The sequence below is a fragment of the Anomaloglossus baeobatrachus genome, chromosome 1 (genome assembly GCF_048569485.1).
Source record: "Anomaloglossus baeobatrachus isolate aAnoBae1 chromosome 1, aAnoBae1.hap1, whole genome shotgun sequence".
Classification (NCBI taxonomy): Eukaryota; Metazoa; Chordata; class Amphibia; order Anura; family Aromobatidae; genus Anomaloglossus; species Anomaloglossus baeobatrachus.
This window is the reverse complement of record NC_134353.1, coordinates 697,549,518-697,576,454: the sequence shown is the minus strand read 5'-3', so window position 1 is coordinate 697,576,454 and position 26,937 is coordinate 697,549,518. Positions and strand designations below refer to the sequence as shown.

General features: G+C 44.2%; 1 protein-coding gene across 1 annotated transcript in view; it reads right to left on the bottom strand.

The window, feature by feature from the left end:
* Positions 1–2,942: 2,942 nt before the first annotated feature.
* Positions 2,943–26,937, bottom strand: part of SLC5A1 (solute carrier family 5 member 1) — a 154,591-nt gene continuing 130,596 nt past the window's right edge. Inside the window, exons 12-15 of the mRNA XM_075320715.1 lie at positions 20,628–20,796; positions 17,227–17,442; positions 4,287–4,395; positions 2,943–3,741 (exon numbers count right to left, since the gene is read on the bottom strand). Coding sequence (XP_075176830.1) covers positions 3,533–3,741; positions 4,287–4,395; positions 17,227–17,442; positions 20,628–20,796 — 703 coding nt within the window. The 3' untranslated portion in view covers positions 2,943–3,532. The remainder of the gene's footprint in view (positions 3,742–4,286; positions 4,396–17,226; positions 17,443–20,627; positions 20,797–26,937) is intronic.

Below are 26,937 nucleotides of genomic sequence, written 5' to 3'. Positions count from 1 at the left end.
GGGCATACAAAGTGGAGGTGGTTTCCGAGGAGCCAGTAAGCGACCCACGCCCCTATGTCCCCGAGGGAACGGCCGCTGCGTCTGAGGGGCCCGGCCTGCTGCCATCCACTACGCCACTTCCCTTACTGCCCACGCCCGCGGCCACCCCCCGACCGACCCGTTACCCCTGTCACCGGTAGCGGAGCCCGCAGCGTCTGTGGGAGAGGGCCCAGACCTGCGGCCCCCGGGCCTTACCTTTACCACCACCCTGGCACCCGTCCCGGCTTCCATCCTGGCCGCAACGGAGATGACGACGGCTCCGGCAGTCCGCCCGGCCGCAACGGAGGCGATCCTCGACCCGACGCCAGCACCGCAAGCCACGCTGACCGCTTCCAGACACCCGGCCTCGGCTGAGGCACCGTGGGAACGTAGCTGCCAAGCGGCAGAGCAGGCCGCGTCACAGTGGGGCCCCCGCACTACTGGAGGTGCCGGTCGTAGCCGGCACGGAGGGACTCCGGCTGAGCCCGTCCCCCACACCGGCTGATCAGGAGCGGCAGCCATGGCAGCTGTGCCCGAAGACTGCTGCTTGGAGAAAAAGGATGTGGCAGTGGTCCGCCGTTGCAGCCAAGTTGTCCCCCGTTGGGACCCTCAGCACTTTGAATGAATCTGAATCAAAAGAAGTTTTCACCTGATTGTCATCAGTGATTATCCCGGCCGTTGCCGGCAAGTTGTCCCCGGAGGGACTCTGTGTGTTTAACACCCACATGAGAAACTGCTCATGAACATGGCCGAGAACTAGCAGGCCACCCACGAACTTGTGGGCCTGTAAATAATTTGTGGGCTGGTTGTCCGTCCGTGCCGCCTCTGGAGAGGCAGATTGGAGGAAGGGCCCGCAGCAGAGCAGGCTGGGGCCCGGCCACCACCAGGATCGGTGGCCATCCTCCGGGGGTCAGGGGTCCCCCTGGACGTGGGGTCCCCTGAAGTGACTGCCGGGTGCAAGACACCATACCCGTTCCCGCTCGGGTAACCTGGACCAGGACTGGGGTAAAGGGGTGCTGCCCGTTTCTTAGTGGCAGCATCAAGGTTCAGGTTATTTGGGTGGGAGAGCGGATGACCATGAACCCGTCCGTTTAATAAAAATGTTTGAAACGTTAAAAGTAATGCACCTCCCGTAAGGGAAGACCTGAAAATATACGTATGTTGAATGTTTTAATATGTTATTTATCTTTTTACAGTTTTGAAAAATAAAACCGGTGATGGACGGGCAGCCCGCGGACGATCTGCATTTTACCAAGGGGGAGTGTGACGCCCTGGACTAGCCAGGCGGTCACATACATACCAACATACACACCCCCACCCTAGGCACTTACACCAGCCAAACCAAAAACCCTTGTTGCCTCCCTCCAGGGCCTGATGTCCACACCAGGTGGGGCGGAGCCAGGCAGTTGGCCCCACCCACCGAGGAGTTCACAGGCCTGGAGGTGTGAAAAGGTGTCAGATCAGTCTTGGAGGTGAAAGTGAGAGGAGTGAACACTTGAGGTGTCTGGGTTGGAGCCCAGACACTGACAGCAAGGTTGGCAGACGGTGGTGGCCGTCTGCAGGAGTTGGTGGAACTCTGCAGAGCCGTAAGGACCGGGGAACGGAGTGAAGCTAAGCACACAGGCAGGGCCATCGGACCCCGACCAGGCTTGGAGCCGCCATCAATAGTCAAATCCGAATGTGACAGGAACCCCAGGGGTTTCCCAACTACCAAGTCTAACGATATATCGCCGGGGTCACGGATTCCATGACGCACATCCGGCATCGTTAGCAACGTCATTGCGTGTGACACACACAAACGACCATTAACGATGGAAAATACTCACCTAATCGTCCATCGTTGATGCGTCGGTCCTTTTTAAAAAGTCGTTGATTGTTGAGCACGTAGGTTGTTTGTCGCTACGTGTGACACCTTGGTAACAACGAACTGCAGCCTACCTGCGGCCACCGGCAATGCGGAAGGAAGGAGGTGGGCGGGATGTTTGGCCTGCTCATCTCCGCCCCTCCCCTTCTATTGGGCGACCGCTTAGTGACGCCGCACGAACTGCCCCCTTAGAAAGGAGGAGGTTCGCCGGCAACAGTGACGTCGCTAGGCAGGTAAGTCCGTGTGACGGCTCCTAACGATATTGTGCGCCACAAACTATGGGGACGGGTGCTTTCACCAGCGATATCACTAGCGATATCGCTGCATGTAACACCCCCTTAACACACAATGCTCTGCTGCATGTACGCCCGAAGCGGCGGCAGCGGGGGGGGGGTGCAAGCTGGGTGGAGCAGTGGGAGGGGGTGTCATTGGAAATGGTAACAGCGGGGGGAGGGGCGGCGGCCCGGTGCCCCGTACTCACACATCCCGGCGGTTGACAGGGGGAAGGTGGAGCAGACAGCATACGCTGTGAGCTCCACAGTGATAGTGCTGATCTCCTCCCTCTGCTGTGATCTGGTCAGCCCAGGGGGCGCGTCCAGTTCACAGCAGATGCCTTCTCTATGTACAGTATAGAGTCGCAGCCCGACCACGGTCTTCTATGCCCTGGGCGCTGCCATAAAGGAGGTGAGTAACTGTCATTACAAACACCAAATCCAAGATGGCAGCCCCCAGTGCTTCAGTAAAACTAGAATTAAATAAAAACTAAATAAAAAGTGAGTTTAATTTTTCATTAAAAATACTTGATTTCATAATCACTATGATTAATACAAAATAAAAAAAACAGACACCTTCCCTTTAAGAGGGTGGTTATCTGTACAGGTTTACCCTACATGTGGGGTAAGTCTATCCTACAGATAGGCCTGTGCTGAAGAGATAGACGTTAGTTATCGGTGGACTTGGATATCCTAGGCATCAATTTTATAAAAATTAGTTATGCACCTAATTTACATATATTCTTGTAATAATTATGAAGGACACAAAAAGGCTGGTGAAATAGCTTCAAATTTAGATTTTTATTAATGTATATCAGGAGTCCTCGCTTTTATCCTTTAACATATTTTTTCCATAAAGAGCTTAAGTAATTTAAGGTCTGTCCAAGGCATCATTTTTGAGTTGATATTTGTTATTTGACTGTAATTCTATCATTATTTAGCAATTAGTTTACAACAAAACAAAGATGTATAATTCGGTCTAAAAAAATATTTTTATTATTTATTAAAATACAAGAAATCTTGTACCCAGAAAGTAAGGGGCAATATAATTTCTAACAGCTGACAATATGTAGAGCTCAATGAGTAAAATATTGCTGGCATTCTGCATTACCCATGCATTGCAGTTTATATAGTTCATTAACTGCACATGTCTAGGACATTAACCCTACTACCCTGATATGTGATGTGTAGGGCCTTATGGGAAAACATTACCCACAGGGTAGATTCCACTATGAAATCACGTTAACATCCAATTTTCCTTTTCTCAGAAGACCAAGTGGTTTTCAAATAAACAAGATGTCACAGAACCAACCATTTAATGTTTGATCTGATGTGGAAATGGACTGAACGAACAATGTCTGTTAATACCGCAAGAGATCTATGCAAAGTATGCATGGCAGAAAACAGCCACAGCAAGCAAGATGATGCCATTGATATTGACTACGTTCTTCCACAGAGGCATTTCTGAGGTGTCTGTCAACTTTGATTCCAGGGCTTTCTTCTCCTCTTCACTAAGTTTTGGGGCTTTCTTGTCCTCGAAACCACAGAACCAGTTGTAAGCCTTTCGAATGCAACTCTGTTTTTTGACTGCATAAAATAGAAAAATAAAGTGTTAAAGGGAAATTGTAAAGTTCAAATAGACCATTGTTATATAGTTTGTAAAGAGATTTATGTCTTATATTGTGTCACACAGAAGAGCATTCTTTTAGCATAAACAAAGCTTCTATGCATTGACGTACCAACTTTTCTGTGCTGTGGCATAACATAGTAGGCCACACCATACCAAGGTATATAGTAGCAAAACATTTTTCCTTACACTGACAGATTATATCAGTGACAAAACTCATTGTATTTCCTATAAAGTGGAATATATTTCAGTCTTACAATGGAGGTATCATGGGTAATATCTTCCTAATCCATACCTCCAACATTCAGATGTGAACAAAGTCTTACTGGGTAGAATACTGATAAAGACAATGAAAACATGGTGGAGAAGAAACTAAAAGACGGCAGAGGAAATCCCATTGGTATGAACATTAAGGGCATTAATGGAAATGTTCAGCTACTTTTTTTTCTTCATAGAGGATGAAACAAAGCAGGACAGGTATATTATTTATTCCTTTGCATCTAACCTTCTTCATCGTCATCATCTTGATCAACCTCTTCATTAACCCAATCAGTTGCATCCAGGTCTTCTCTTTCTTCTTTGCTGTTTCTTAAGACCCAGCACAAGCGGTAAAGCTGCCAATAAAGATATTGTCTGTTTACTCATATTAAGCAATGTATTAGTATGGAAATGCTGCAATTAGGTATATACTGTACATACACAGTATTATATATATATATATAGAGAGAGATGGTAACATGTATGTATATGTATATATATATATATATATGTGTGTGTGGGTATATATATATGTATATATATATATATATATATATATATACATATATATATATATATATATATGTGTGTGTATATATATATATATATATATATATATATATATATATATATATTATTTTGGTGGGGTTTTTTTCCAAGTAAATAGTTTTTAGTAAGTATGCTCAGCTAGTTTCCCATTAACCATTCACTAATGACATAATTACTAATAATTACATAATTGGATTTAACCCATCCTTTTTCTAGAACTCCTTTAAGGGTATGTGCACACGTTGCTTTTTTTTCCGCGCGGAAAAAAACGCACCCTCTGGCAGAGGGGAGAATTGTAAACAATGCTTTTTGAGAAACAACGCATCGAAAACGCATGCGTTTTTCATGCATTTTTCATGCGTTTTTCATGCGTTTTTTTAGGTGCGTTTTTTAAGACTTGTCAGTGTTAATAAAGTTGGTTGAACACAGATCTTTGGAAAAAAAAACCTGTGATGTCATTTCCTTCTCCACATTCTGTTTGGATAAATGGGAGGGCTTGGAATGGAAGGAGCACCATTTGAATTTTGGAAAAGTTGAAATAAACTTCGCGCACCAAGCCCCTTAGGTACCTATACGTCAGAAAACCCCCACAAGTGACCCCATTTTGGAATCTGCACCCCTCAAGGATTTTATTCAGGAGTATATTAAGCATTTTGAATCCACAGCTACTTCACCCAAAATGTTGCTGTAGCAACAATATTCTCACTTTTAGGCCCGTTTCACACGTCAGTGAAAAACACTGACGTTTTTCACTGGCGTGTAAAACACGCGCATGTCCCTCCATGTGCCGTGAATCACGGCACACATGGGTTGTCTAAGTGCAATCCGGGCTCCGTTCTCCGTGGCCCGTGATTGCACTTAGAGATTAACTCACCTGCACCCGCTCCCGCTCTCCATGGTGCTGATCGCTCCCGCGGTGCAGCATCCGGCCGGCGCTGACCCCCGCAGCAGCTGCTTCCGGGTCGGCTGTGTCGTGCATCATGAATATGCGCGACAATAATGAGCCGGCTCAGAAGCAGCAGGCTGCACGGGCTGCAGAGGACATCGCTGGACGCCGGGTGAGTTAAAATGATTTTTATTTTAAAAGCACGTTTTTTTCTGGCACGTGTTTCACGGATCACACCACTGCGTGGTCCGTGGAACATCAATGATGCCAGAAAAAATGGACATGTCTCCGTGCGGCAATCACGCACACGCGGGTACGCCGCATGGAGACACGTGCAGTGAAAAATCACTGACGTGTGAGCATACCCATTCATTACAATGGGTCTGCGTATGTCAGTGATTCTGGTACGTTTAAAAAAAAGCACAAACGTACCAGAATCACTGACGTGTGAAAGGGGCCTAAGGCTATGTGGCCATGATCCAGCGACATGGCGTATAGTACACAGTGCCAGCCTTCCTGCAGCTGCCCATGCCCACGATTTGGGTTCAGGCTGCTGTGGAGCTCTATGCTACCTGCAGAGAACACTCTCGTCTCCGCAGCATAAATTGACATGCTGAGGCTCGGGAAGCCACGCTACCGGTCAGTTTATGCTGCGGAGAAAAGAAGCACAGTGGGCATGGGATCTCCAAAAATCCTTCCACTGTGCTTCTACTGCACAACGCAGCGTTATGGACGCAGGGAAAACACTCAGCGCCCATAACGCTGCAAACCCTGATTGTGGACACACAGCCTAAAAAGCGTCAATGGATGAATGGATGTCAAATATATAGAACGTCCCACCCCCGCCTGCATATTCTAAGCTGGCACCTTTAGTACCTTTCATGTGGCACTAAAGGGTGCCTAGCTTAGTATTTATCCAATAAAAAAAAAAAAAAAACCAATGAAAAAAATGGCGTGGGGTCCCCCCTATTTTTGATAGCCAGTCAGGGTAAAGCAGACAGCTGTAGCCTGCAAACCACAGCTGGCAGCTTCATCTTGGCTGGTGATCAATTTGGAGGGCTCCCCAGGCTTTTTTTTTTAATTTATAAATAAAGAATTAAAAAAAAAAATAATGTGGGGTCCCCCCAAATTAGATCACCAGCCAAGGTGAAGCTGACAGCTGGGGTCTGGTATTCTCAGGGTGGGAAGAGCCATGGTTATTGGACTCTTCCCAGCCTAAAAATAGCAGGCCGCAGCCGCCCCAGAAGTGGCGCATCCATTAGATGCGCCAATCCTGGCGCTTCGCCCCAACTCATCCCGCGCCCTGGTGCGTTGGCTAACGGGGTAATAAATGGGGTTGATACCAGATGTGTAATGTCACCTGGCATCAAGCCCAGCAATTAGTGATGTCACGGCGTCTATCAGACACCCGACATAACTAATTGACAGTAAACAAAAGCAAAAAAAGACAACAAAAAATTTTTTATTAGAAAAAACACTCCCCAAATCATTCCCTTGTTCTCCAATTTAATAAAAAAAAATGGGTCCGCAGAAATCCATATGGATGTCCCACGTCGCCTCTGGACCTTCTAGAATATGGGGGCACGTTCAGGGAACGTATCCCCCATTTTCTAGGAGGGCAGACCCTCCATTTGAGGAGAGTGGGTGCAAAAATCTGCACCCACTCTCCCCGGGTCACAGCTGCAGACTGCCGAGCAGCCAGCACAGCTCACACTGAACACTGTGCTGGCTGTCAGCTGCTCTGCTCATGTGACCGGCCGGCGTCTGCTGTGAAGGAGGAGGGGGCCGCGGGGGATCAGCGCTGCGACCGGACAGGTATGTATGACACCGGGGGGAATTGGGGTGAACGGGCAGGGCCTGGGGGGGCATTTTTCTGTCGCATGTCTCAAGGCACATGCGACAGAAATCATAGGAGCAGGGCGGCCGGTGCGCTACTGTGCGCGCGGCCATGTTGGATTTTCGGGAGGGGGGTCGGGGACTCGGGGGTCGGGGCGGGCACTTTGGCGACACCGGGGGCTTTGCCAGGAAGTGAGGTCAACAGGAAACCTCTTGACCTCACTTCCAGGTAAATGCCTGCGTTCTGGCGTGCCGACAAAGGCCGCGGACCGCAACAAAAAAGCAGGTCCATGCGGTGTAGCTGCGTTCTGACCCCACATCATTGATTTCAATGGGGGCGAGAACGCAGCCACAACGCACAAAAGAAGTGACATGCTGCTTTTCTTTCCGCACCGATTTTTGGCATCCAAAACGCTGCGGAAAGAAACGCAGCGTGTGCACTGATTTTTCAGCTTTCCCATACACTTTGCTGGGAAAGCTGAATGCATGCAATTTGCCACTGAAACGCTGCGGTTCAAAACGCAGCGTTTCCGCGGTAAAAAACGCAACGTGTGCACACAGCCTAAATAATGATTGTGGTCTCACCAACCTTTTCATAAATTAATTGTACAAGTAAACAGAAAGCAGCCAACAGAAAAATAATGTTGCTTCCTTGTATCAGCTATGTTGGCTGATGCCCTCTGGTCACATGGGTAAGACATCAGCAAGGTCCTTCTAGCCACTTTTATTTACACAACCATTAGTAAAACACATCTATAATAGAATTAGCATAAATAAAAGATAGGGGAGGAACAACAGGCGGGGGGTGTGGGGGGGCGGGAATCATGTCGAAACACTCCCCAGCTGTTAGGTGATCAGCAGCTGCTGTCAATCAAAAAGTTGTACATTTTACAAACTTTACTTGCTTGTGTTTAAAAAACTATACATCCTAGCTGACAACTAAAGGTATGTATAGAATCAGCATGATAGTGCCAGTGTAGCACTGGCTTTAGGTTAAATAGCAAAATCCTGGTGATTGGTACGCTTTAACAGAACAGATCCACTGAGAACAGGCCTCACTATGGTTGACCAAAGAGCTTGAGTACACATGCTCAGTGTCATAGTAATAGAATCATAGAATTACAGAATTGTAGAGTTGGAAGGGACCTCAAGGGCCATGGGGTCCAACCCCCTGCAAGTGCAGGCTTTCCTAAATCATCCCAGCTATATCCAGTTTCCGCTTGAAGATTTCCATTCCTGGAGAGCTCACCACCTCCCATGGTAGCCTGTTCCACTCCTTGACTGCCCTCACTGTCAGAAAGTTTTTCCTAATGTCTAATCTAAATCTCCTTCCTTTAAGTTTCATTCCATTGCTTCTTGTACTTGTGCTAATGAGAATAGGGTGGTTCCTTCTGCACTGTGACTGCCTTTTAGTCAGACTTTGGCTTTTCAAAATAGATGTATGAGTGCTGCCAGAATTACTGCAGAGGTTACAGGGATGGAGGGGTCAGCCTGTCAGTGCTCAGACTATACACCGCACATAAAATATCATGAAATCCTGCAAGCAGTTCGCTGAAGTCAAGTAAACAAAGTACATGGATTGCTGGAACCATGTTCAATTCATTGAAGGGACCATGAATGCTAACATGTACTGTGACATACTGAAGCACATGCTCACTATAAAGCCGGGTGCACGCATCCTGGCTTCAAACTGAAGTAGTGCGCATGACAGAAACACCGGGATCATGCGCACTGTGCCGAAATCCAGTGTCGGGCGGCAATTGCAGCGGAGAGGTGAGTGAGATCATTCTCTGACGCTGCGCATTCATTAGCATGTTAGTACACCCACAGGGGCGTACTAACATGCTAATGGGGCCGAATAGCAAGGGGAACTAACGCCCAGGGAACCAGTCCCCTCGCTCATTAGCATATGATAAAAGATCTTTAGAAATACTTTTTCTAAAGATCTCTTTATCTATGCCAGTGTATACAGGGACGGTTAGGCAGGGATTAGCAATATGCATCCAGGACTGCTTGTGGTTCTGCGTGCATATTGGACCTGACAGGTTCCCTTTAAGGTAGTGCTTGAAAATATTGCTGGCCACACAAAATATTTACACTTTGGGTACCATTTGGCCATTTTCGATACTCATTTTTATTGCCAGTAGTTTAGACATTAATAGCTGTGTGTTGACTTATTTAGAGGGCACACCAAATCTACACTGTTATACAAGCTGTACATTGCCTTCTTTATATTGTACTAAAGTGTCATTCCTTCAGTGTTGTCCCGTAAAAAAGATTTAATAAAATACCTTAAAAAATGTCAAATGTGTATTCACTTTTGTAATGTATTATATATATATATATATATATATATATATATATAATTTTATATATATATATATATATATATACAGTGTATATATATATATATATATATATATATATATATATATATATATATACAGAGAGAGAGAGAGAGTAAAGGCCACTTTACACACAGAGATAAATCTGCGTCAGATCTGTGGTTGCAGTGCAATTGTGGACAATCAGTGCCAGGTTTGTGGCTGTGTACAAATGGAACAATATGTCCATGATTTCACTGCACCCACAGATCTGCCAAAGATTTATCTCTGTGTGTAAAGTGGCCTTAAGGGTGGTTCTGGATGGGAGGTATGTGTCAGGCCTCGGTGATGTAGAACCCAGAGAAGCAGGCTCCAGCACGTATAGGTTTAAGAGGTGTTTTTTAATATTTTAATTCTGGGTGTTAGGAACATCCACTAGAGCTGGGTGAGTGAATCCCTTACAATTGGTGTTTGGCGTGCGGCCAGAAATTCCAAAGAGCACAAGCGAATGTGGATAAGATTATATGCTCAGGGTGAAAGCAGCTATTCAGGCACAGGCTGAAAACATAGAGGAGCTGACTAAAGGCTACTTTACACACTGCGATATCGGTCCCGATATCGCTAGTGTGTGTACCCGCCCCCATCTGTTGCGCGACAGGGGCAAATCGCTGCCTGTGCCGCACAACATCGCCCAGACCCGTCACACATACTTACCTGCCCGGCGACGTCGCTGTGACCGGCGAACCGCCTCCTTTCTAAGGGGGCGGTCCGTGCGGCGTCACAGCGACGTCACTGAGCAGCCGCCCAATAGCAGCGGAGGGGCGGAGATGAGCGGGACGTAACATCCCGCCCACCTCCTTCCTTCCGCATAGCGGCCAGGAGGCAGGTAAGGAGAGCTTCCTCGTTCCTGCGGCGTCACATGGAGCGATGTGTGCTGCCGCAGGAACGAGGAACAACCTCGTTACTGCTGCAGTAACAATTTTTGAGAATGAACCCCCATGTCACCGATGAGCGATTTTGCACGTTTTTGCAACGATGCAAAATCACTCATCGGTGTCACACGCAACGGCATCGCCGTTGTGCGTCACCAAGTCCGTGACCCCAACGAGTTCGCATTAGCGATGTCGTAGCGTGTAAAGCCCCCTTTAGGCTATGTGCCCACGTTGCATTTTTACATGCATTTCCGCAGCGTTTTCAACTGCAGCGTTTTAATGCCAAAATGCATGCGTTTTGATTTCCAAGCAAAGTCTATGAGAAATAGGGATTTCTTGTGCACACCATGCTGTTCAAAACGCTGCTTTTAATTTGCATATTTTTGGGCAAAAACTCAGCATTTAAAGAATCAACATGTCAATTGTTTTTGCCATTTGAGCTGTATTTTGCTAATATTAAGGCTGCTTTACACGTTACAATGTATTGTGCGATCGCATTTGCGATCGCACCTGCGAACATCGTTTGTGCCGCATCGGCAATTTCTTGTCCGTGTCGCACAATGCTGTAACCCCCGTCACACGTACTTACCTCCCGAACGACCTCGCTGTGGGTAGCAAACATCCAATACCTGAAGGGGGAGGGATGTTCGGTGTCACAGCGACGTCATACAGCGGCCGGCCAATAGAAGCGGAGGGGCGGAGATGAGCGGGACGTAAACATCCCGCCCACCTCCTTCCTTCCGCATTGCCGGCAGCCGCAGGTAAGCTGCAGTTCATCGTTCCCGGGGTGTCACACGGAGCGATGTGTGCTGCCCCGGGTACGATGAACAAAAGGACGTTCGATTTTTAGAAAATGAGCGACGTGTCAGTGATGAACGAGAAGGTGAGTATTTCTGCTCGTTCATAGCTGTCACACACTACGATATCACTAACAAGGCCGGATGTGCGTCACTTATGACGTGACCCCGCCGGTATCTCGTTAGATATATCGTAGCGTGTAAAGCCCGCTTTAGAGTCAATGAGCAGATGCAAAACGCATACTACATCAAAATCCTAGCGTTTTACATGCTTTTTGGATGCAGAAAACAAGCGTTTTTGACAATTTAATTGCCTGCGTTTTTGACATTATATAAAAGGCATGATATGTCCCTTTACACACACACACAGTCCGACAATTAAAATTAAGAAAAACATTAATTTAACGTTATTTTATACATAAATATTAACAAACAATTATCATTTTAATAAAATCAGCTATTTTGTTTATGATTATAATCTTGATTTTTGTTATCATTTTTTTCCATTTTTTCATAGTGTTTGAATGTTAAAACTTTATTTAGCAGTGTATTTGTCATCAAAACGCATCTGACTTTAAGCAATGAAAAAGCATGTAAATCGCGGTAAAAACGCGGCCAAAACGCGATAAAAATGCAAGCGTATTTATAGCGTTTTTGTGGTCAAAATCAACTTTGGCAAATACCATTTCTTCCAAAGGGTGCATTTAGAACTGCAACTACCTCGACGCAACGTGGGCACATAACCTTAAAAGTTGGACAGGACAGTATTCAGCAGCAGCCGGAACAGTAGAACCAGCAGGAAACAAACAAGCTCCTGATATAGCAGTTCTAGCTACAGCAGCAACAATTACAGCACCAGCAATAGATTGAACTCCAGGCATATGCTGTCCATGGCAGGGAAATTGCACCAAACCCTAATCCAAGGTGATGATACCCAGCTGAAGAAGACGGTAAGGGGGCATTGCAAAAGATGATACTGTTTGATAACGTGAAGGCATTCCTGATGGTGTTCGAGTGGGTGGCTCACGAGGAGAAGTTACCTCTGGATCAGTAGGTGGAGGTTTTGGCACCATATATGACTGGGAACCGCATAAGGCCTATTATGCCTTAACCCTGCAGGACACTAAGGAGTATGGCCAACTGAAGGCGTAGATCTTTACTCGACAGTCAAGACACAACAAGTGCATCAAAGGGGTTATCACAAGTTCAAGCCTTCCTGGTTCCAGATGTTTGACCTTCTGCACTTGGTACAAAATAGCTACAGGCAGAGACTTGTTCCCCAACTCAGATGGTGGAGATAGTGGTAATGGATCAGTTGTTCCACTTTCTGCTGAGGCTGGTTCAATCCATGTTTGCCCTGGGAAATCCCCAGAATGCAGATGACCTGGTGGTCCTAATGGAGAACTCCTGGACGGTCAAGGATTTCCTGGGTGGTCAAGCCAGGGTAAGGTCACCTTTCTGTGATTCCCAAAGGGGGCTGACACCCAAAAGAAGGGTACTAAATCCTCACTTGTGGGACATCAAAAGTCACAAGGGGCATCTGAGTCACTGCCAAGGGGTAGGTCCCTTACCATTACCTGCTGGAGGTGTCAAGCCCCAGGTCATAGCCACCCGTTGTCCCATTACCTAAGATCCAATGGAGTGCAGCATAGGCCGGCACTGCTCCTACTTTGCCTACCCGCAGTGTGGTTCCCCATCAGGGAGAGGCCTGCCAAGTGACTGTGAACAGTACACAGGTGACTGGACTCGGAGTTTGATGACCCTGACAAGGGCTACACTTCCACATGTGCTAGTCTGGGGAACAGTGGTCGAAGTGAGGTGTTTAGATGGGGATGGCAAGAACTATCCAGTGGCATGCATTGACATAAGGACGATTTGTGGTACTGCGCCACAAGAAGTGGTTCAGGAGTCATTGCACTCTATAATTTTGGGACATGATTTTTCTTTGTTTTGGGACCTGTAGGGGAAAGTAATGTCACCTGGTAGTGCGGGTGACAACCAGGTTACGTCTCGAGAAACCCCAACTATAACACCAAGTAGGAATAAGGCCGATTTCACACATCTAGCTTTTCACCGGTTTGACGGATGCGGCGCGTACAGTATGACACAGTACAGTGGCAGCGCCACAACTTCCGGGTCACATGCTCCAGTCACATGCTGTCATGTGACTGGTGCTTGTTGCGCTGCCAGTGTACTGTATACACTTTACTGGCATGCGCCGTATCCGCCAGACCGGCGAAAAGCCGGATGTGTGAAACCGGCCTAAATGGGTGTTTTTCACTGCTGGTAAAGATCTAAAGGAGGATACAAAGAGACAAATTGTAGCAATGTGATTTATTATTAACATATTCAAAGTCATCCAACTTCTTAATCAGGAAAAAACCCACAAACTCAGACTTTCGTAACATATCTGTCTCCTTGGATCTTCCTTTGGATTATTACCAGCAGAACACCCATTTATTCCTATTTGGCACTTTCTTGGTTTTCTACCCCGTGGAGCTACAGCAGCTGATATTTTCTGAGACTGTTAGTTGTATATTACACAACTAAACTAGGTGAATTTCACTTATTAATTACTACTGTTACTGGATAAAACTCCATTGCGCTGTCTTTTTCGTTAGTTTTTGTACAAATATAATAACAGAATTTTAGAATAGGGCAGAAGAGTTTCTATAAAATTATTTATGTTAATCATTGGAACCATACTGTTGAAATAGGAAAGATTGGTAGGGTTAAATTAGGCTTAGGGAACAACATGAAACTCCAACTGACATAAGCCCCGACCCCCTTAAGGTACGTGCCCACGATCAGGCTTCACAGTGTTTTGTATGCAGCGTGCTGCATCCAAAACACTGCATTGTACAGTACAAACACAGTGGATGGGATTTCTAGAAATCCCATGCCCACTGTGCTTATTTTTCCCACAGCGTAAACTGACATGCTGTGTGGCTTCCCTAGCTGCAGCATGTCAATTCTTTGCTGCAGAGTCAGAAGCGTTCTCGGCAGGGAGAGCACAGCATGAGACCGCAACTGCCCGATTGTGGGCACGATCACCTGTGGTCTCCTGCGGCGGAGACTTGTGGCCCCGCTGGTAAGGACCTGTTGCCCCAAGATCGCAGCAGGTCCTGATCATGTGCAGATACCCTTATGTAGCACAAATCCACAAACCCTCATGTGTAACAGGCCAAACAGAGCAAAATAAATTATACCAGAGGTCCAGAAGAGTGGTGGGTCTTCTGTTGCCCTGAAGGCAGGGTTTTACTCATACTGTATTATGGTATTAATTCTGGACCTCTGATATAGTTTTTGACACCTGCACTGATTACCTGCACTGGAATTACATTCATACATTTCATACATCTTTCTAATAATAAATTAAATTTGTCAGCTTTCCTGACAAGCCTATTTTGTTTTTAAATACTTACAGTTGTACTCAAAACTTTACATAACCAGGCAGATTTTTTGCCTTTTTGCCCTTTTTTCAGAGAATATGAATTATAACACAAAACCTTTTTTTTCCCTCTCATGGTTAGTGGTTGGATGAAGCCATTTTTTGTCAAACTACTGTGTTTTCTCTTTTTAAATCATAATGACAGCTAAAAATATCAAAAGTTCGCATACCCCGGTGATTTTGGCCTGATGGCATGCACAGAAGTTGACACAAATGAGTTTGAATGGCTAATAAAGGTAACATCCTCACCTGTGACCCGTTTGCTTGTAATCAGTGTGTGTGCATAAAAGCTGAGTGAATTTCTGGAATCCAGACAGACTCTTGCATCTTACATCCAGCCACTGACGTTTCTGGATTGTGAGTCTTGTGGAAAGCAAAAGAATTGTCAACAGATCTATGGGAAAAGATAGTTGAATTGTATAAAACAGGAAAGGGATACTAAAAGATATCCAAATAATTGATAATACCAGTCAGCAGTGTTCAAACTGGGATTAACAAATGGAAAATCAGGGGCTCTGTAAAAACCAAACCATGATCAGGTAGACCAACAAAAATTTCGGCCACAAATGCCAGGAAAATTGTTAGGGATGCAAAGAAAAACCCACAAATAACATCAGTTGAAAAACAGCGGTGTTGCTGTTTCAAGATGCACAATAAGGATGCACTTGAAGAAAAATGGGCTCCATAATCAAATCGCTAAAAGAAACCCATTACTGCACAAATGCTAGAAAGTATCTCACAGATACAAGCCTCCAAACTTCTGGAATAAGGTAATTTGGAGTGATGAGACGAAAATCAAACTTTTTGGCCACAACCATAAATGTTACATTTGAAGAGGTGTCAACAAAGCCTATGATGAAAGGAACACCATTTCTACTGGAAAGAACGGAGGTGGACTGCTGATGAAAGGAAAGATGAATACAGTACGTTATGAGCAAATACTGGAGACAAATTTGCACTCATTAGCCCGGAAGCTGCGCATGGGATGTACTTGGATGTTCCAACATGACAACAATACAAAACACAAGGCCAAGTCGACCTATTATTGGCTACAGCAGAACAAAGTGAAGGTTCTGGAGTGGTCATCTCAGTCTCCTGGCCTCAATATCATTAAGCCACTCTCGGGAGAACACAAGCGTGCAGTTCATGCAAGAAATTCTAGGAATTTACAGTAACTGGAGGCTTTTTGCCAAGATGGGCAGCTTTACCATCTGAGAACATAAAGAGCATCATCCACAACTACCACAAAAGACTTCAAACTATCATTGATGTTAGAAGGGGCAATACATGGTATTAAGAACTGGGGTATGTGAACTTTTGATCAGAGTCATTTGGATGTTTTTGGTTGTCATTATGATTTAAAAAGAGAAAACACAGTAGTTTGACGATAAATGGTTTCACCCAACCACTAACCATGAGTAGAAAAAAGTTTTTGTGTTGTCATTCATATTCTCTGAAAAAAGGCCAAGAAAGCAAAAATCTGCCGGTGTATGTAAACTTTTGAGCTCAACTTCATGAAATAACATTTCTGGAACAACACCTTTTATAATCCCATTGTTACTTTGGTATTTGAAACAGACGTTTGGAAAAAAAAATATTGAAATGGCAATTGCGTGTTACTAGCGGGGGGGGGGGGGGGGGGTTAGGGGTAAGGTGTATCTACAGACTCTGACCTTGTCCAGTAGTGCTGGCAGTGTCAGACAAGGAATGGAAACACACAGTTGTCAATTTATTGAGAGGGGTACATATGCTCCAAAACTGTTATTTGAGGCAAAATGTGTTAATGAAAACAGACAAGCCATGAGAGCTGACGGGTCCTCTTCAATGAAGTCATTCTAATAATTTTTTTAATTTGTCTGTATATTTTTATTATTCAAATGTAACTGCACAGGTTGGCATTTCAAGTGTTTTCTGGAGTGTAAATGGGGTATACCTGCCATAATATCAAGACCATGGTTCAACGATTATATCGGTATTCCATAGCAGCCCTGACAACCACCTGCTACCTAATGGCATCCCTGGCTCCTCTTCTAGAGGCCCGGCGCCATCGTGCCTTTGTCAGGCACAGTGACATAAAATCGGGTCAACAAAACAGAAGAGACGCCAAATGATAGGAGGAGGTTCACAGGGCACCCATCCAGTGGCCACAGAATACGGACATAGCCATCCTTTATAACTTTATTATTACTCCTATTCACCATATTTTCAACATTTTAATTCTATATAAAATGTTATATATCTTTAGTTTTGTTATTTGTAGTTGTTTGCTAATACAAACAATTGAGATTTTTTTGTTATACACATTTTAGCTGTGAAGTGTTGTTAAAAGTTGTTTTTTTTTTCTATTGATGCCACTGAACTGTACACTATTAATGAATATGAATGACCAATATAATAAAACAATTTACTTACATGTTTGTCAGGAATGGGCTTAGTCATGAAGGACACTGCTAATATAATGATGCAGGATGATACAAACAGGATCATTGCAAAATATAGATAGTGCACCTTGCAAATGATAGCTGGGCAATTACTGGGCTTCACACAACTTCCAGTGCCATAAGCAAATTCTGTGATCATCCGTGACAAGCCAATAAATAGTCCAATTATTAATCCCCAGAAAGCCCCCTGAACAAAAAATACAAAACATTATTCAGGAGTAATACTTATTTGTGTTATTTTACATAATTTACAAAATGAGTTAATATTTTTCTACCAATTCACATAAGATAACTGATTTTATTCCGTGATTCACCCAACTTGGCTGAACATGCATCTTATTATATCTGGGTTCAGACTGTTTAAACAGGTTGTCTTATGCCAGGGGTGAGCTAGGGTGGGGGGACTGGCACATGTGCCATTGTTACCCAGTGTCGGGCGGAAGGGAGGGGTGCTAACAAACACAGGATTAAGGAAGAAAACTAAACCTTTGCTCCAGGGGGAAGAAAGTCTAGCTATGCTCTGCTTATGAAGGTAATTGCTGTCCATATTGCTTTCTATGAACAAGAGCAAATTTGGCACATTTAAGATGTCGATGGAATACACCGATGGCCATTCCACAGCTTATAGCCTGCATATCTCAATATAGGAGCTGCTGCTGAGGAATGTCAAGATGGCAATCGTGGATCCTTAATTGTAAACTAAAAAGCCTGATGCCTCATGTGATGAATCATTAAAAATTCAGCCTATTTGTTGTGTGGCTGTGAAAGTTTAGAACCACCCCTCCCCCTAAAATATACCTCTGGTTATTCACTTGATGTCATGTATAATCCTTAGAGCACTATTAATTCTACTCTGCTTCGTTTGAAGGCTATAGAATGACAGTAAGATAATCCATTTTTTGAAAAGACATAAATAACTATGTGTTGTAAACACTTTCTGCCCATTGCATGACATGAAAAGAGCTGTGGCCAACTAGAAATGGACTATACAACCTATAAGTTGGGCAGAAAGTGTATAATGGTTCCCAGAGAAATCGCAATAGCATCCTACAAAGAACAATTGGGACCACAGATATCAATATTAATTTCATTTATTTATTCCATCAAGTTAAAACCATAAAAAAGAAAAATGATAATCTTTTTTATGTTTTTTTAATCATTTTTCTCTTTATGGTTTTAACTTGATGGAATAAATAAATTAAATTATTATTGATGTTTGCTTTGCGGTCATTTGTAGGATTCTATTACTAGAAATGGAGTAGAAATGTGTCAGACTTTTTTTGCAAAATTCTGGAGCATAGTAAGCCAAATTATAGATGGTGTAAAATTATACTAGATAGTAGATATATACAGTCAGGGCCAGAAATATTTGGACAGTGACACAAGTTTTGTTATTTTAGCTGTTTACAAAAACATGTTCAGAAATACAATTATATATATAATATGGGCTGAAAGTGCACACTCCCAGCTGCAATATGAGAGTTTTCACATCCAAATCGGAGAAAGGGTTTAGGAATCATAGCTCTGTAATGCATAGCCTCCTCTTTTTCAAGGGACCAAAAGTAATTGGACAAGGGACTCTAAGGGCTGCAATTAACTCTGAAGGCGTCTTCCTCGTTAACCTGTAATCAATGAAGTAGTTAAAAGGTCTGGGGTTGATTACAGGTGTGTGGTTTTGCATTTGGAAGCTGTTCCTGTGACCAGACCACATGCGGTCTAAGGAACTCTCAATTGAGGTGAAGCAGAACATCCTGAGGCTGAAAAAAAAAGAAAAAATCCATCAGAGAGATAGCAGACATGCTTGGAGTAGCAAAATCAACAGTCGGGTACATTCTGAGAAAAAAGGAATTGACTGGTGAGCTTGGGAACTCAAAAAGGCCTGGGCGTCCACGGATGACAACAGTGGTGGATGATTGCCGCATACTTTCTTTGGTGAAGAAGAACCCGTTCACAACATCAACTGAAGTCCAGAACACTCTCAGTGAAGTAGGTGTATCTGTCTCTAAGTCAACAGTAAAGAGAAGACTCCATGAAAGTAAATACAAAGGGTTCACATCTAGATGCAAACCATTCATCAATTCCAAAAATAGACAGGCCAGAGTTAAATTTGCTGAAAAACACCTCATGAAGCCAGCTCAGTTCTGGAAAAGTATTCTATGGACAGATGAGACAAAGATCAACCTGTACCAGAATGATGGGAAGAAAAAAGTTTGGAGAAGAAAGGGAACGGCACATGATCCAAGGCACACCACATCCTCTGTAAAACATGGTGGAGGCAACGTGATGGCATGGGCATGCATGGCTTTCAATGGCACTGGGTCACTTGTGTTTATTGATGACATAACAGCAGACAAGAGTAGCCGGATGAATTCTGAAGTGTACCGGGATATACTTTCAGCCCAGATTCAGCCAAATGCCGCAAAGTTGATCGGACGGCGCTTCATAGTACAGATGGACAATGACCCCAAGCATACAGCCAAAGCTACCCAGGAGTTCATGAGTGCAAAAAAGTGGAACATTCTGCAATGGCCAAGTCAATCACCAGATCTTAACCCAATTGAGCATGCATTTCACTTGCTCAAATCCAGACTTAAGACGGAAAGACCCACAAACAAGCAAGACCTGAAGGCTGCGGCTGTAAAGGCCTGGCAAAGCATTAAGAAGGAGGAAACCCAGCGTTTGGTGATGTCCATGGGTTCCAGACTTAAGGCAGTGATTGCCTGCAAAGGATTCGCAACAAAATATTGAAAATAAAAATATTTTGTTTGGGTTTGGTTTATTTGTCCAATTACTTTTGACCTCCTAAAATGTGGAGTGTTTGTAAAGAAATGTGTACAATTCCTACAATTTCTATCAGATATTTTTGTTCAAACCTTCAAATTAAACGTTACAATCTGCACTTGAATTCTGTTGTAGAGGTTTAATTTCAAATCCAATGTGGTGGCATGCAGAGCCCAACTCGCGAAAATTGTGTCACTGTCCAAATATTTCTGGACCTAACTGTATCAAATTTATCAACCAAAATGAGTCACTATGATAAATCTGGTGCATTTTAGAATGGTTATTGTAGAAGGGTTATCAGCAGTAATGAGTGATCACTACCATGCTCAGGTGCTCGATACTCATAATGAGCACTTGGATGCTCAGATGGGTGCGACTAGCGTACCCAAGTATAATGGAAGTCAATGGAGAACTAAAGCATTTTTCTGGAAGTTCTATCGGGTAAATGATTGAGTTCCCCATTGACTTTAATTATACTCAGTACAAAAGTCGAGCCTATCCAAGCATCCAACTGCTCGCACCCGAGCATTGTAGATCTCGGTCATCACTAGTCACTAGTCATCAGTCAACTGATGGGTCACTATTACTCACCTGCTCATTAACTCTCTTCACAAAGATAGCCAGAAAGAAAACTGCGCCAATGGGTGGTCCTAAGTAACTAGTGATAGATTGCATATAATCAAACAATTGTCCACTTTGAGCAGATTGTAGGATAGGAACCCAGGCTATGCTGACTCCAATCAGGAACAAGATAAAGACCCTGCAATGAAGAGATCAAAGTCATTTCCTAAACATTCCATAAATTATGGATTCACATTCATCTATCACCATTAAGCAATACACAGCAGATGTTGTAGCGCCCATCCCCACCGGGTCCCGAGGGGGGTGCTCTTCCTCTCACCTACCCAGATCCAGCATGGCCCCCACGCATGCTCCCACTCCCAGCCTCCAGCGATAGTGTCCTTCCTCTTGCCTGCCTCATGGCTCTGCTGCCTCCTCTCCTAATTTAAGTCCTGCTGTGGTTCCCTCTCACTCCCAGGTCATGTACTCTGCTTCAGAGTCTGCTGTAGCTCCTTCCTGCTTCCAGGCCAAACGCAGGTCTTCAGTAAGTGATCATAGGCTGCGCGCGCGGCCATGCCCCCTTTCTTAAATTGGTAGCATCCCATTATCTGCAAGTGACCTCAGAGGTCACCTGTTACCTAAAAGGGTATTTAAGTTCACCATCCCTGACAGAAGGCGCCCGAGCAACGCTGCTTATAGTGCGTTGCTAGTATTCAGGCCCCTGTGTGCTATTGTGTAGTATCTTTGCACATGCTGCCTGGTCCTAACCTTTGTCTCATCCTAGTGCCATACCTGCTGTGGAGGTCCCACCTGTGCCATACCTGCTGTGGACACCACACCTGAGCCATACCTGCTGTGGACCCCACACCAGTGCTATACATGCTGTGACGTCGCATCAGTACCATCTCTGCTGTGTCCCATCAGAGAACACCGGCACCAGACGTCTAAGAGACTGCATCTGGCCTTAAGAGACTATCTCTACCGATCCCTGGCTGCCGTGCATCTAGGCCTCTTGCTGGAAGCACCACAAAGTCCCTGTATAGGGGTTCGCTGCCGGTCACTTCCTCAAGGACATCCGGTGTATAGTCGAGTTGGTCCACCCTGGACACTCACCACCTTCCGGTCAGCGTAACTATTATTACAGATTATTCTAAAATTGTATTTTTAGGTTTCATAATGCACAAAATTAATTTTACACAGGCGTTTCTACTTAAAAGTAGTTTAATTTACAAGCGAGGGGTAAAAATATTGTAGCCTTCCAAGCCTTCTTGCCAATTATTCTCACACAGTTAAATAACAATTACGGAGCTAAAATCTGAATTACCTGAGGCGGAGTGGTTGGAAGAACATCCTCTCTGACAAACTCATTTGTTATGCAGTTCATCTTTATTGCCCCAGTACACATTGACCTAAAGTTATCTGAATGTGCTGATAATGAGAGGATCAACTAACGGTCTAATTTCTATAGGGGCCTCTTAGCTTCTTCCCCTAAATAAAATGTCATTGGAAAGAAAGGTCCAACACTTTGAGTTTCAATAATCATTTCTTTTGTTCTCCTAAGGAATAAGCCATGGCTAGTCAGGCAGCAGCACCGTCATATAGAACACGGGAACACTTAGGGGTACTTTGCACGTTGCGACATCGCTAGCCGATGATAGCGATGCCAAGCGCGATAGTACCCGCCCCCGTCGCAAATGCGATATTTTGTGATAGCTGCCGTAGCGAACATTATCGCTACGGCAGCTTCACACACACTTACCTGCCCTGCGATGTCACTCTGGCCGGCGACCCGCCTCCTTCCTAAGGGGGCGGGTCGTGCGGCATCACAGCGACGTCACACGGCAGGTGGCCAATAAAAGTGGAGGGGCAGAGATGAGCGGGACGTAAACATCCCGCCCACCTCCTTCCTTCCGCATAGTCGGTGGAGGCAGGTAAGGCGATGTTCCTCGCTCCTGCGGCTTCACACACAGCGATGTGTGCTGCCGCAGGAACGAGTAACAACATCGTATCTCCTATTGGTGCGACATTATGAAAATGACCGACGCTACACAGATCACCGATTTTCGACGCTTTTGCGATCGTTTATCGGCACATCTAGGCCTTACATGTTGCGACATCGTTACCGGCTCCGGATGTGCGACACTTTCGATTTGACCCCAACGATATCGCAGTAGCGATGTCGCAGCGTGCAAAGTACCCCTTACGCATCCGTTCCTGTGTATGGGAAAATTGGGAGAGATAGGTGAAGCCTAATGATCATGAATAGGAGGGGGGGCTTTTAGTAACTCGGCATGATGGATGGTTTCTATCCGGACAATAAAAAATGATGATAAGAGCAGCTTGGAAGCTGTCCAGACATTTTATTCCCAATCTCAAGCTGCAAAATCAGTCCAATTTTTTTAAAAGAAAATTTAAGTGGAGGATCACTTTAAATACAATTACTATTTCCGTATTTATGCTTATTGAATAACTATAACTATATACACACACTGATCTTACAGCTTAGGCTTTATCCAAGTTGGATATAACTTAGTGATCTTTGGGGGCCACCGCTGGGACTCCCACTGATCCCCAAAATTAGTCTCTGAAGTGACATGCTGGAATAGAGTGGTGGTCATCGATGCATTAATTTTCTAAGGGATGGCTGGAGATAGCCAAGTACTGTACTCTGCTTTTTCTGTTCCATACAGAAAAAATTGAGTGATATGTGTAGTGAACGCTCCATTCTATTTGTGGAAATAACCTTGTTAGTCACATGCGGCTTTACAATATATTTTATAAAATAAAGTATCTAGTATCTTACACAAGATGTCTATGGCTGTGCCTGTATGGTAGGTATAACCTTGCCCTATATATGTAATTTACCATGAAGAACAATACTTCATGGAGTTATTTTTTTTAAGTTGATTGGCATGTAAATGTCAAACCTTGGAAATGTATTTGCTATAAATAATGGTTTTGGAAGTCGGGGCGATAAAACTGAAAAAAAGTGCAATTCCACGATTGTTTTTTTTATTTATTATGTGCACTACATGGCAAAACTGAACTGGCAGTCTGATTCTCCTGGTCAGTACGAGTACGTAGATACAAAACATGTATAGTTTTCTTTAATTTGTAAAAAAAATAATCAGAAATTTGTACAAAAAAAAATTAAATAAAAGGTAGCTTTTTTCACCATTTTCCGAGACCCGTAACTTTTTCATTTTTCCGGATCTGGGGCTGTGTGATGGCTTATTTTTTGCACCCTGAGCTGATGCTTTTGTTGTAGATGCACTGTTTTGATTGCCTCTTATTGCATTTTATTTCTATATTGTCGCGATCAAAAAAATATAATTCTGCCCTTTTAATTTTATTTTTGCTATGCTGTTCACCAATCGAATTAATTTATTTTATAATTTGATAGCTCGGACATTTCTTCTGCGATGACATCACTAAAGTGCCGATGGGAGTAGGGAATGACACGATCAAGTCCAAGCAGTGATAAGGTCTAGATAATAAACCCTCCTTTATAAGTAAACAACAGCACACGGCATGATAGCGGGCTCATTGCTAAATCCAGTGTTTTAACTCCTACCTCACATTGTCTTTAGATTACATAGCAAAAATCTACTGACAGATTCGCTTTAATATCCTCCACACCCCAAATTTTGTGGCTCTTCTTTATACCATTTCTAACTCCAGGGAATACTTTCTATGAACTGGTGCCCATATCTGAACTGCACATTCCAGAAGATGTTACACTAATGTAAAGTGGTAATATTATGTCCCTGTGCCTAGAGTTAATACCTCTTTTAAAACATACGGTAACAATATCCTGCTTGCATTACAACTCATTGATTGACATTGCATCCTATTATATATACTGTAATTTACAAGGACACACAGATCCTTTTCTAAGGGTACGCTCACACTAGCGTATAGCATCCAATGATTCTCTCATGCGAGAGAATCAGGTGCAATTAGCAAATGACACTCTGCTCAAACTCTGCTGTGTGTGAGCCGAGGGTGATCATATTCTCTTGAATGCAAGAATTGGAGCACAGGTGCGGACAAGATGTAAAACTTAATTTCTCCATCTTCTCCCTTGTCTGTGTTGGTGTATATCAGACTGCACTCAGATGACATCCGAGTGCAGTCTGATGTTTTGCATACACCTATACACTTCAATGGGTGCACGCTGTCAAATATATGCTGCCAATTGCAGCATGCAGTGATTTTTCTTCTCATGCCGACTTGGCAAGAGGAAAAAAATGCGAGTCGGCACTTCTCCACAGTATAACATTGGAACAAGGGCTATCTGATGAAGCACTGGATAGCACTCGTCCGAGTTATACACTAACTATGCGCTAGAGTGAGATCCCTAAAAGTGACTCTTTTACTTTTACTCCCCCTAGAACATATGGTGCCCAGATATTATTGGAGCCCACGAGCATTACTTTACACCTCTATACAATGAATCTCATCTGACACACGGGTGCCCAAACAAACGCTCAGATGGTCCAAGTCAGCTTAAAACTTATTAACATCTTCCATAGACCACTATATTATATAGCATAATGTCATCTGCAAAAATATAAACAATACTATTATAACCAGAGACCATTCAGAGTAGCAATCATGCACCACAACTCTCTGTGTGCGATATTTTGAGACAGTTTTTCATCCAACTACAAACCTTACTTTCCAAGATTATTGACTTTAATTTACCCATTAGGTGTTTATGCGGGACAGTGTGAAATGCCTTTGCAAAGCCCCAAAACACCATATCTATAACTACCCCATTGTTCTTTAGTTGGGCTATAGTATTATTCAACCTAGCACAAGTGTCACTCATAAAACTGAACTCATGTCCTGTGATGTGAGACCCCATACAGTTGGCTATATAACATGCCATGATAATATTATCTAATTTGTTTTTTCAGTTGTCCATTGGCTGACATGTAATGCATTAATAACTTCTGCCTCAAGAAACTAATTACTAACGGGTTCTAGAAAATGTTTCTAAAGATTTTTGTTTGCTATACCGTATTTTTTGGAATATAAGATGCACTTTTCCTCCCAAAAATTTGGCAGGAAAGTGAGGGGTGCATCATAGAATCCAAATGAAGCTTTCCGGGGGAAAGAGGGGTAGTGGAGAATGATGACAGGAGGCAGGGGCGATGCTGTGGCCCTGTGAGGCATAGAGGAATGTAGCTTACTGGAGAAGTAAGAATGGTGGACAATGGTGACAGGAGGCAGGAGCGATGCTGCGGGCTCTGTGGGTTGTGCGCTGCTCTGTGCTGCGTGCTGTGCGCTGCTCTGTGCACAGCTCTGTGCTGGTCGCGGTGAGTCTGGGGACATCCTGTTTGCAGTGCGGTCTTCAAACAATGGTGCCCGGAGTCAGCACGTGCACAGATGGAGCTCTTGGCTCACGATCTCATCTGCGCACGCACCGCCTCCGGCCCATTAATGTCCCAGCAGCAGACTTAAGGAAAATGGCGCCCGGTGGTGGTGCATGTGGAGATGAGATCTCGGCTTGTCAGTGAGCCTATAACTCAGTCTGCACAGGCGCCGACTCCGGGAGCCAGTTCTTTAAAGCCCACACTGACGATGTCTTCAGGATGCCCCCTTCCTCATCGCCTGCAACACACAGCCCAGCACCTGCAACGCCCAGCCTGCAGCACAGAGCAACACACAGCCAGCAGCACAGAGCAGCGCACAGCCCGCAGCATCGCTCCTGCCTCCTGTCACTATTCTCCACCATTCTTAACCTCCAATAAGCTACATTGCTGGATGTTTTCTTTACTTCACAGTGCCACTGTACATCTGGGACACCCGCCGCACCGCCCTCCTCCACGACCGCTCCTGCCTCCTGTGACCCCCGCTCCAACACCGCTGTCAACCACCCGGTAAGACACCACTGGATTATATGACGAACCCCATTATTTTTTTTTTACCTTTTATTTTTCTCTAAATTTGGGGTACATCTTATAATCCAGTGAGTCTTATAAAACAAAAATACGGTATTCAATAATTTTATTTCTTTAATGAAAGAGATTTGTCTTCTGAATCCAGCATGGCCTACGCAAATATCATATATCGTAATTGAATAGGAATTATGCTTCGCTTCAGGCTATGCATGACGGGTACATTATGAAGTATTAGAATCTGGATATTGATTTTAAATATTGATTCATTTACAATGGTTAATGGATAACTGCAGGAGCACTTCACAATCATCACAGATGATAGCTGCTGAAGGGTCAGTCAAGCATTTAATGGCTACTCAAAAAGCTTTTAGAGTTATAAAACTGCAAACAAACAAGAATACACTACACTAGTACTCTTTAAGCCAACATAT